The sequence below is a fragment of the Mustelus asterias genome, chromosome 12, assembly GCF_964213995.1.
Source record: "Mustelus asterias chromosome 12, sMusAst1.hap1.1, whole genome shotgun sequence".
In the NCBI taxonomy this organism is placed as follows: domain Eukaryota; kingdom Metazoa; phylum Chordata; class Chondrichthyes; order Carcharhiniformes; family Triakidae; genus Mustelus; species Mustelus asterias.
The window spans coordinates 48,860,931-48,873,214 of NC_135812.1; the positions used below are offsets into that span (position 1 = coordinate 48,860,931).

The 12,284-nt window shown below is 44.5% G+C and overlaps 1 protein-coding gene across 3 annotated transcripts in view; it reads left to right on the forward strand.

Annotated features, from left to right (window-relative positions):
- Positions 1–12,284, forward strand: part of ankfy1 (ankyrin repeat and FYVE domain containing 1) — a 73,000-nt gene that overhangs the window by 24,992 nt on the left and 35,724 nt on the right. For all 3 annotated transcript variants that reach the window (XM_078225179.1, XM_078225180.1, XM_078225181.1), the window contains exons 8-10: positions 9,254–9,458; positions 9,918–9,986; positions 10,094–10,290. In XM_078225179.1, coding sequence (XP_078081305.1) covers positions 9,254–9,458; positions 9,918–9,986; positions 10,094–10,290 — 471 coding nt within the window. The remainder of the gene's footprint in view (positions 1–9,253; positions 9,459–9,917; positions 9,987–10,093; positions 10,291–12,284) is intronic.

Consider the following 12,284-nt stretch of genomic DNA (forward strand, 5'->3'; position numbering starts at 1 on the left):
ACGAGGAGAATGTACAAACTCCACAGAAGCAATCACCTGACCAGATGCTGGAAATCTGAAATAAAAATAAAATGCTGACCCTACGAGTGGATCGGACAGATATTTCAGGTTGGTAATGAACTGGGTGCCACTCCTTATTTATCAGCCGCTTTCAACTTTCTTTGATTTGAGGAAAATGCATGAATAATATTGTAAACCACATATTATTACACTGGAGCCTGTTCTTTGTAGACAGAAAGGACATGTATACATGTGCATTTTTCAGCTAAACAAAATTAGTGACTGCCATTTGCTGATTCATTGGTGAAGGCATTGCCCTGAGGAATTGGGATTAAGCTACATGGTTTAAATTTGAAACAATGCTTGGTGGTTAACTGTCAGTCACCATCAACTGGTGGATTCTCCATGATGATGCCTCTACCAATCAGAGCCCACTTGTCAACCAATCTGCATTCTCATCTCATGGTATAATTAGCTGTTCGCTTTACACTTGGTGTTGTCCTGTTGAGTACAAGATGAAAAGCCTCGTCCTTTTTCAGCAATAATTTGTATCCTAATGGAGACAACTGCAATTTTACCACTCTTTGACTGTATTACAAAGCTGAGGGGACCACCTTCTTGATTATTGTTTTCACACTTCTAACCCCTTTAAACATGGATAATCCTTTAAATTATAATTACCTTCCAACTTTCTCAAACTCAAGTATTATCCTTTTATCTAGCATTTAAAAACTTTGCTCCAAGCTAAAAGTTATCTTCTAAATCCTATGAATCATGAAATTAGATATTTTTGCAGTAATAGCTTCCTTTTGCCAGTGGTTGGTGCTGTAGTGCCTCAGTTCTTAAGCTTGCATTCCAGCCCATTCCGCAGGTATGTTTAAATGAGGGTTGAATTATTTCTCGGGTGACCAGCCATCCTGCTTTTCACTGACCATCCTGTTCTCCAAATTGCTTTAATGTCCAGGTTTTCAGCTCTACTGAGGCCCCTCATCTTTAACCCACTCCTTGCATTCAATTTGCTGTCAGCATACAAACCTCTTGCGCTCTCCTGTAGTCTGGGAATTGGGGCCAGCTCCACGCTGATCCTTTAGCAATGACCGTCACCGCTGTGTAGCCACACAGAACAGGAGCTCAGTCCAAGGGGGCATCCCTAACTTCTTGATGCCAGTGGCTCTATTTGATGCGTTTTAATCGTTCCGATGACACCCAGCCACTTTCAGTCAGACCCCTTACTGATTGTGTGATATGGTTATTCCACATGCAAGGGCATTTCCACCCGTGTCTGCTCACTTCCATCCACATGACTTGCAATTGCCATTCCAGATTTAAAACAGTCAATTTGCTCAATGGGTAGAATATCCAATCTTTTGCAATGTCTCGATGGAAATTACAATTCCTGCAGACAGCATAAGATGGTCGGAAATGTAAGTTTGCGCAACATTGACATCGATGTTATCTTTAAAAGAGAAATATCAGTGGTGGAAAATTGGGAATTTAATCCGGGCTGATACACCAAGTGTTTACTGTTGGAGGTGCCACCCTTGGGATGCCACATTAAACTGAGGCCCCCATCTACACTCTCTGCTGGAGATATAACTCCCAAGGCTCCAATTTGAAGAAGTACAGGGACAATCTCCCCGATATCACAGAACATAGAATCCTTAGAGTGCAGAAGGAGGTCATTCGGCCCATCAAGCCTGCACCAACAATGATCCCACCCAACCCCTATCCCTGTAAACACACGCATTTATCTTGCTGATCCACCTGACACTTGGGTCAATTTAGCACGGTCAATCAACTTAACCTGCACATCTTTGGACTGTGGAAGGAAACCTGAGCACCCCAAAGGAAAGCCACGCAGACACGGAGAACATGCAAACTCCACACACACTGACCCGAGGCTGGAATTGAACCCAGGTCCCTGGCGCTGTGAGGCTGCTGTGCCACCATGCTGCCCACTAATCCTGGCCAATAGTTGTTTCTCAATGAACACCCCCAAAAAAGAACATAGATAAACCATGTTATCAACATGTTGCTGCTTCTTAGACCTTACTGTGAGCAAATTGGAAGTGGTGGTTCCCATGTTACAACAGTGATTACAATTCAAAGATAATTCCTTGGCTTTAAACTACTTTGGAAGGTCCTGAGTGGGTAAAAGGTGCTATACAAATGCAGATCTGAGTGTCTTTTGCTGTTTAAAAGTACAAAGAACAAAGCAAAGTACAGCACGGGAAAAGGTCCTTTGGCCCTCCAAGCCCATGCTGATCATGATGCCCTAACTAAACTTTTTTTAAAAAAAACTTTCTGCCCCTACTCTGTCCGTATCCCTCTATTCCCTCCCTATTCATGTACCCATCCAGATGTCTCGTAAATGTTGTCAATGTGTCTGCTTCCGCCGCCACTGGCAGCTGTTCCAGGCACCCACCACTCTTTGCGTGAAAAACTTCCCCCGCGCATCTCCCTTAAACCTTCCCCCTTTTCCCCCCTCACCTTGAACCTGTGCCCCCTTGTCGTTGACACTTCCACCCTGGGGTCCACCCTGTCTATGCCTCTCATAATGTTCAGTGATAACATGCAGCAGGAGGATTGCATTTAACAGTCTGCTCATGTGTTCAACTGTAACTAAGGAGCTGATTTGCTGCTGAGTTACTCCATTATATTGTTTGTAAAGAAATAAAGTTTGCAAAATAGAGTGCATTGAAACGGTAAGGTTTGAAACGTGTTCTGGGGAAAAGACATTGGGTTAAAATTAAATTGATTGGGCCCTTCTCAGTAACTCCAGATTTACAAAATAGGATTCCCAAGTCTGGCTGGATGTAGTCTGGGAAATGTCATCACATGACCCCCAACCTTCAGCTGCCCCTATCCAGACTCCTGGCATTGGTCATCCAACATGTCAATCATCTAAGAGCCCTGTCTTCCCAAGGCTTTTCAATGTGGTCCGGTTTTGACTTGTGAAAATGAATGTATGTGTTGTCTTGATGCACCTGTACAGGGCATTGGTGAGGCCGCAGCTGGAATACTGTGTGCAGTATTGGTCCCCTTATATGAGGAAGGATATATTGGCGTTGGAGGGAGTGCAGAGAAGGTTCACCAGGTTGATACCGGAGATGAGGGGTTTGGATTATGAGGAGAGGCTGAGCAGATTGGGTTTGTACTCGTTGGAGTTTAGAAGGATGAGGGGGGATCTTATGGAGACTTATAAGATAATGCGGGGGCTGGATAGGGTGGAGGCGGAGAGATTCTTTCCACTTAGTAAGGAAGTTAAAACTAGAGGACACAGCCTCAAAATAAAGGGGGGTCGGTTTAAGACAGAGTTGAGGAGGAACTTCTTCTCCCAGAGGGTGGTGAATCTCTGGAATTCTCTGCCCACTGAGGTGGTGGAGGCTACCTCGCTGAATATGTTTAAAGCGCGGATGGATGGATTCCTGATCGGTAAGGGAATTAAGGGTTATGGGGATCAGGCGGGTAAGTGGTACTGATCCACGTCAGATCAGCCATGATCTTATTGAATGGCGGGGCAGGCTCGAGGGGCTAGATGGCCTACTCCTGCTCCTATTTCTTATGTTCTTATGTGGATGGAGTGCCAGTCGAGCGGGCGATAGATAAATGAACAAATGTTCATTCCCTCCACATAAAAGCAAATTATTGCGGATGCTGGAATCTGAAACCAAAAGAGAAAATGCTGGAAAATCTCAGCAGGTCTGGTAGCATCTGTAAGGAGAGAAAAGAGCTGACATTTCGAGTTCAGATGACCCTTTGTCATCTGGACTCAGCTTTGTCATCAGTACAAAGGGTCATCTGGACTGAAATATCAGCTCTTTTTTCTCCTTACACCTATTGCCAGAGATTGAGATTTTCCAGCATTTTCTCTTTTGGTTTCATTCCCTCCACCGCTGCCATTGTATGGTAGTGTGTACCATGTGCAAGATTCCTATCATGTACGGTAATGACCAAGTCAGGCAATAGCTCCACATTGGCTAAATGGAGCTCTCTGAGCCGACTGCTGATTTTATTTTTCAGGGGGCAGTCTTTTATGATAGTCATTGATTGGTGTGCACTATAGCTGCGGCCCAGGTTCCCTTCAAGGCCACACTTGCCGATTTGCTGCACAGAGGCCTTGGTCAGTAAAGAAATGGTAGGAGTGTCCAATGTTGATGTGACAGCTTGAAGCTGGGTGAGTGGCCTGTGGGATGTGTGACAAGGAAGTGGTTTTTAATGGTGGCCTGTTGGTTCCATTTCTGCTGCCATCAAGCCTCTGCTGTGAGATCCCTTCTCCAGAGATAATTCTTGGAGCGTGTGGGAATGGGTTATTGTATAGACAGGATGGAGAGAATGAAGATTTTACTGAAGGTGAGGGCATGGTTAAGAAGGTTATAGAAATCATAGAACCCTACAGTGCAGCAGGAGGCCATTCGGCCCATCGAGTCTGTGCTGACCACAATCCCACCCAGGCCCTACCCCCACATATTTACTCACTAATCCCTCTAACCTACGCATCTCAGGACTCTAAGGGGCAATTTTTAACCTGGCCAATCAACCTAACCCGCACATCTTTGGACTGTGGGAGGAAACCGGAGCATCCGAGGAAATCCATGCAGACACGAGGAGAATGTGCAAACTCCACACAGACAGTGACCCAAGCCGGGAGTCGAACCCAGGTCAGTGAAGCGGCAGTGCTAACCATTGTGCTACCGTGCCGCCCAGGTTACTTGCACAGGTTGAAAACTGTGCAAGTACAGTGCGGAAGGCCAAGACTTAGAATCATAGAATCCTACGATGCAGAAGGAGGCCATTCGGCCCATTGAGTCTGCACCGACCACAATTCCACCCAGGCCCTATTCCTGTAGCCCCATGCATTTACCCTAGCTAGTCCCCCTGACACTAAGGTCAAGTTAGCATGGCCAATCAACCTAACCCACGCATCTTTCAAAATGTGGGAGGAAACCGGGGCACCTGGAGGAAACCCGCGCAGACACTGAGAACGTGCAAGCTCCACACAGGTCCCTGGCGCTGTGAGGCAGCAGTGCTAACCACTGTGCCACTGGTTATTTTATTGCTTAAAAGTGAGGTGGGTGGACAGCTTGTTTGAGATTTGGCTATTTAACTGGATGGCCTTGTTGTGCCATGAGGAGAGCAGAAAAGCTTGATAATGACCAATAGTGTTCGGTTTAATCTGTCATTTACCCAACTGTACTAAGTACACTCCAATTCTTGCAGCTGGTGCAAAACCAAACTTTTTTGCATTGTTGAGACAGTATGAGGCTACCTGTGTGTGTAGTTTATTCCTATTAATCCTCTGAGGCAAAAGAATTGAGTAAAATGTAAAGAATCTGATGGAATTTTGTTTGGCCAGAGGGATCAGGGCTACTTGTGTGGCATACATGGATTGCCGTCTTGTGGAGGGGAGAGAAGTAGGGACAGTGTACAGTCTTTTTAGTAAAAGTTGAAACTTGCATTTGATTCTTCCTTCGTAAACAAACTTGAAGTTTGATCCTGTAGAACATTACATTAATTTGGAATAAAAACTTAGCATGTCGGGGCAGCACCTGTAGAGAGAGAAACAGAGTTAATGTTTCAGTCCAATGACCTTTCATCATTCATTTGCTTTCAGACCCAGCATACCCACGACATTAGAATTTTCAATGTTGCAATGCCCACCATTTCTCTCCCTTTCTCTTCACCTCTTCCCCCGCCCCGCCCCGCCCCACTCCCTCCCTCGCCACCACCACCGAAATGAGCTCTGAACAGCAACTTAATAAATTTAGATTGGTACTTTTTTTTTAAAAAGAGTGATACTTGAAGCAAGCTGCAGTTTCTCCAGTCAATGACTGAGATTCTTTGACTGTGAGACTTTCCCAGCTGTTTGGCCTCCGAACAGGGAGATTTCCAGCAATTTGGAGCAGAGAACAAACTTGTTTTCCACCTTCCGCAGACTATAATCAGGATCACCTGACTGTAATTGTGCTTGTTCCCCAATTATTGCGTCAGTAAGAACTGGGAATCAAACTGTTAGAATTTAGTGCTACACTAGGAAGTGACTTTAGGCTATTAGAGGAGCTCTGGAAAAATATGGCATTTTGCTATTCTGTGGTGCATTTAAGGCAAATAGTATAAGTGCATTTCAGGGGAGGTTGACTAACCAGTTGTTTTGATCTATATAGGCATGAGTGACAGTGAACATTGAAAACATCTGTCGGGTGTTGAGGAAATTGGAATGTGAAAGTTTTAGCTGGTGGAATCCTGATTGTGCAGGGGGGTTTCATTGTTACACTAACTCTTTCACCCCACAGGCCAGTTTCCTGAAAAAAAAAAGGTTTCTATGGGATTCACTGCTAATGGGGGCGGGGGTTGTAAGTAGAAGCTCTTTTTGATTTATTATTATCACATGTATTACTATACAGTGAAAAGTATTGTTTCTTGCGCACTATACAGACAAAGCATACTGTACATAGAGAAGGAAAGGTGAGGGTGCAGGATGTAGTGTTATAGTCATAGTTAGGGTGTGGAAAAAGATCAAATTAATGCGAGGTAGGTCCATTCAAAAGTCTGGCAGCAGGGAAGAAGCTATTCTTGAGTCAGTTGGTATGTGCCTGTAAAAAGGAAAGATAGGAAAGGTAGGATTCGAGAGCCGTGGATAACCAGGGAAATTGAGGATCTGATTAAAATGAAAAGGGAGGCGTACGTTAAGTCCAGGCAACGAAAAACAGATGGAGCTCTGGAGGAATACAGAGAGAGTAGGAAAGATCTCAAACGGGGAGTTAGAAGGGCAAAAAGAGGTCACGAGGTGTTCTTGGCAGGCAGGATTAAGGAGAATCCTAAGGCATTCTATTCATACGTTAGGAACAAAAGAGTTGTCAGGGAGAAAATCGGACCTCTCAGGGACAAAGGAGGGGAATTATGCTTAGAACCCAAGGGAATAGGGGAGATCCTAAATGAATACTTTGCATCGGTATTCACGAAGGAGAGGGGCGTGTTAACCGGGAGTGTCTCGGAGGGAGGTGTTGACCCGTTAGAGAAAATCTCCATTACAAGAGAGGAAGTGTTAGGTTTTTTAGGGAACATTAAAACTGACAAAGCCCCAGGGCCTGATGGCATCTATCCTCGACTGCTCAGGGAGACGAGAGGTGAAATTGCTGGGCCTCTGACGGAAATCTTTGTCGCTTCTTTGGACACGGGTGAGGTCCCTGAGGATTGGAGGATAGCGAATGTGGTCCCGTTGTTTAAGAAGGGTAGCAGGGATAACCCAGGAAATTATAGGCCGGTGAGCTTGACGTCCGTGGTAGGGAAGTTGTTGGAGAGGATTCTTAGAGACAGGATGTATGTGCATTTAGAACGGAACAATCTCATTAGTGACAGACAGCATGGTTTTGTAAGAGGGAGGTCGTGCCTTACAAATTTGGTGGAGTTTTTTGAGGAAGTGACAAAAACGGTTGATGAAGGAAGGGCCGTGGATGTCGTCTATATGGATTTCAGTAAGGCATTTGACAAAGTCCCACATGGCAGGTTGGTTAAGAAGGTTAAGGCTCATGGGATACAAGGAGAAGTGGCTCGATGGGTGGAGAACTGGCTTGGCCATAGGAGACAGAGGGTAGTGGTCGAAGGGTCTTTTTCCGGCTGGAGGTCTGTGACCAGTGGTGTTCCGCAGGGCTCTGTACTGGGACCTCTGCTATTTGTGATATACATAAATGATTTGGAAGAAGGTGTAACTGGTGTAATCAGCAAGTTTGCGGATGACACGAAGATGGCTGGAATTGCGGATAGCGAAGAGCATTGTCGGGCAATACAGCAGGATATAGATAGGCTGGAAAATTGGGCGGAGAGGTGGCAGATGGAATTTAATCCGGATAAATGCGAAGTGATGCATTTTGGAAGAAATAATGTAGGGAGGAGTTATACAATAAATGGCAGAGTCATCAGGAGTATAGAAACACAGAGGGACCTCGGTGTGCAAGTCCACAAATCCTTGAAGGTGGCAACACAGGTGGAGAAGGTGGTGAAGAAGGCATATGGTATGCTTGCCTTTATAGGACGGGGTATAGAGTATAAAAGCTGGAGTCTGATGATGCAGCTGTATAGAACGCTGGTTAGGCCACATTTGGAGTACTGCGTCCAGTTCTGGTCGCCGCACTACCAGAAGGACGTGGAGGCATTGGAGAGAGTGCAGAGAAGGTTTACCAGGATGTTGCCTGGTATGGAGGGTCTTAGCTATGAGGAGAGATTGGGTAGACTGGGGTTGTTCTCCTTGGAAAGACGGAGAATGAGGGGAGATCTAATAGAGGTATACAAGATTATGAAGGGTATAGATAGGGTGAACAGTGGGAAGCTTTTTCCCAGGTCGGAGGTGACGATCACGAGGGGTCACGGGCTCAAGCTGAGAGGGGCGAAGTATAACTCAGACATCAGAGGGACGTTTTTTACACAGAGGGTGGTGGGGGCCTGGAATGCGCTGCCAAGTAGGGTGGTGGAGGCAGGCACGCTGACATCGTTTAAGACTTACCTGGATAGTCACATGAGCAGCCTGGGAATGGAGGGATACAAACGATTGGTCTAGTTGGACCAAGGAGCAGCACAGGCTTGGAGGGCCGAAGGGCCTGTTTCCTGTGCTGTACTGTTCTTTGTTCTTTGTTCTTTGTGTCCTCAGACACACACTTTTTCGATTGGAGAAGGTGGAAGAGAGAATGTCCAGGGTGCGTGGGGTCCTTGATTATGCTGGCTGCTTTTCCGCGGCAGTGGGAAGTGTAGATAGAGTCAATGGATGGGAGGCTGGTTTGCATGATGGACTGAACTACATTCACGACACTTTGTAGTTTTTTGCGGTCTTGGACAGAGCAGGAGTCATACCAAGTTGTGATACAACCAGAAAGAATGTTTTCTATGGTGCATCTGTAAAAGTTGAGAGTCGTAGCTGACATGCTGAATTTCCTTAGTCTCCTGAGAAAGTTGTTGAGCTTTCTTAACTATAGCGTCAGCGTAAAGGGGCCAGGACAGGTTGCTCAGACTTTGATCAGCTCTGGCTTCTACCTTCTAACAGCTGTCTTTCAGATAATTATGAAAAGGCTGCTTTCCAACTTGAATAGTATATATTGCTAGTTTGTTCCTCCACTTTTTAAATTCTGTTCCCATTTAACTTTAACATTACAAAGTATGGTGTATGTATGTGTATTCTCACACACCTTCATATGAGTGGTAAATATGGGCATTTTTAATGTGTGGGTTTGAAACCAAAAGTGTTGGGATTTTGTTAACCCAGGTGATGAATTTTCCGCTGGCTTCTTGATTCGAAATGGTGCTCGTGTAAACGCAGCTACATATGGAGAGCAGGAGACACCACTTCATCTTGTGGCATCATATAGCCTAAAAAAACACTCAGTGGAAGCAATGGCAGGGATGGCACGTATTGCACAAGCACTTTTGGAAGCATCTGCCAATTCCAATATGCAGGATAGCAAAGGGCGGTAAGTACCAATTGGTACCAGTGTGGTATTTTTGGGTGCATTCGCCTCCTGCAATTTTGTTAAAATGGAACTGACTATGTGGCTGTGGGCTACCTTCATTGTTTGCACTTTTGTGCTCGTGCTCCATCTCTTCATTTCTCGGTCTCTGCCTCTCTTTCCTTAATTGTATTGTGGGAACTGTATTCCATTTGTGGTGGGCTGTTGTAAATATAGGAGAGTGGCACCATGAGATTGGGTCATCCTACTTTCTGAATTGGGATTGTAAATTGAATTTAACCCTACAATATGTCTCAATCCAACTGATTGTCAGCATTCTGTGAGTGATACATTGTTTGGTCATTGAAAAATTTGTCAAGACTTTCTGATGAAATTTCTTCATGTGGGATTATTTGTGATGTGTGGCAATGCCGTAACAAAAAGCTGATTAACACCCACCTCCCCATTCCATCTTTTACACAGGACACCCTTACACACATCTATACTGGCAGGCAATGAGTATGTCTTCACCCAGTTACTGCAGTGTAAGCAGTAAGTATGAGAATTGTATTGTTGCTTTCTGAAGTGAAATTGTTTTAGCCGTGTTGTGTGGTTCAGCACTAGTTTTCAAATGTCTTTTTGGCTTTACTATTTTCTAGATGTGACTTAGAACTGAAAGACCATGAAGGGAGTACAGCATTGTGGTTGGCGCTCCAGGATATAACTGTGGACCCAAATCAATCGGTGAATCCATTTGATGATGTTCCGGTTGTGAATGGCACTTCGTTTGATGAGAACAGTTTTGCAGCAAAACTTATTAAGCGGGGTAGTAATCCAGATGCTCCTGATGCAAAGGGTGAGAAACTAGCAGTGCACATGAATGTTTGTATATAACAATACTCCCTCTTTAGCTGCAGTAATATGCACTGCAACAAGCTGGCCATGCACACTGAGAAAAAGCAGAGGGAACATTAGTTTATATTAGATAACGAGGTGTGATTTAAAAAAAAAAAGTTAGATGATTGATTGGAGCTGTTTTATATGTTCTGACATAACGTGACACATCCTACCATTCGCAAGTGTGCACATGCATCACTTGCCTGAATGTGTGTAGCTTTATTCACAAGTTAGCACCATCCTGCAGTTTTCTTGAAGGGCACCACTCTTCCCTAGCTTGATATCCACCAGCATGCCATGGCTGCACTCTGCATGGTTAACCGTCTGCACTGCAGTAACTCAGATAATACTCGAATAGAACCTCTGTTCCCTCCATCTTCTACCACTGAGAAAGGCAAGAGGAGTAATGTTGTGGAAACATCATGATCGCCAAGTTGCACCATCCTTGTTTCTGCTCCTTTATTGTCACTGGTCGGCAGGTGTTTGTGTTCCAATCACAGCTCTCCTCCTCTCAATCTCTTATTTCCTTCTCCCTCAAATGCTTGTCTAGCTTCTGCTTAAATATATTTGTACTATTTGCTTCAACCATGAGTTCCACATTCTTACCATTATTTTGAGTAAGGGTGGCACAGTGGTTAGCACTGCTGCCTCAGCGTCAAGGACCTGGGTTCGATTCCCGGCTTGGGTCACTGTAGAGTCTGCACGTTTTCCCCATGTCTGTGTGGGTTTCCTCTCACAGTCTGAAAGACGTGCTGGTTAGGTGTGTTGACCCGAACAGGTGCTGTAGTGTGGCGACTAGGGGAATTTCACAGTAACTTCATTGCAGTGTTAATGTAAGCCTTACTTGTGACTAATAAATAAACTTTACTTTTTACTTTAAGCTTATTCTGAATTCCCGATTGGGCTTCTTGGTGACTATCTAACAGTCATGGCCTCTAGTTATGCTCTTCCCTGCAAGAGAAAACATTCTCTATCGGCACTTGTTATGTTCACTGGTGTTCATGTGTTGAAGTAGTGGGAGTTCTAATTTATTTTGGGCATGAGGTGGGGTGTGAACAGTCTAGCCCTTGCATCGCCAGGTTGCTTATAGTACATAAGTGGTTTTTGGATCATTCAAAATGGTCCCATAAGAAGAAATACATTGAAAGTAGGAAACTTATAGTGGGGGGGGGAAAATGAATTTACACACACAGCATCTTTCAAATCTTTGGGGCATTCTAAAGTGCTTTGGAAATGTGGCAGCCAATTTAAGCACAGCAAGGCCCAACAAACAGCAATGCAAGTGACTCATTTAATCTAATTTGGTGGTGTGAATTGAGGCCAGGGCATTGTAGAAATCCTGTCGTACTTCAAAAGGGATGTTTTCAGCCCCTAAGCAAGCAAACTGTCTGATGTCTCATCTAAACATGGCATCTGTGACAAAGCACCATGTTGAGTATCAGTTTGTCTTGCTGCCCCATGTGAAAGTAATGGTTTATGTCCTTTTGGGGCCAGTCATAATCTTGATTGATGTTCACAGCTAGAGGAAAACATCTGGTTTGCTGTTTTTCTTTAGGTTTCATATTTCCCTCTTTTTTTATGGTTGCTTTAAGTTTCCTCATGAAAGAAGTGTGCCTCTATAACCTGGTGATTTGTGTGTTAGAAGCCCTGTGTGAGATCCTTAACCCCGCTGCCCTAAGAAGAAATGAGCACTTTTCACTCTTTGAAGTTTTCACTTTATTCAAATCAGAGCCAGTGCAAACAAATGGTACTGCAAATAAAAGGGTAAATTTCACTTTAAATACTTGCTACAACAAGGCTGAGTTATACAACTTCAAAAATCTCCCTTCAGTATGCATGGCATGAAAGCTATACAGTTCCACGGTGTGCTGTCCTTTTACTCATGCAGGGTAGGTCAGGAGTCCTATCCAACAACAGATTTCACCCTTGAGTTTCATGGGTGTGATTATTAGT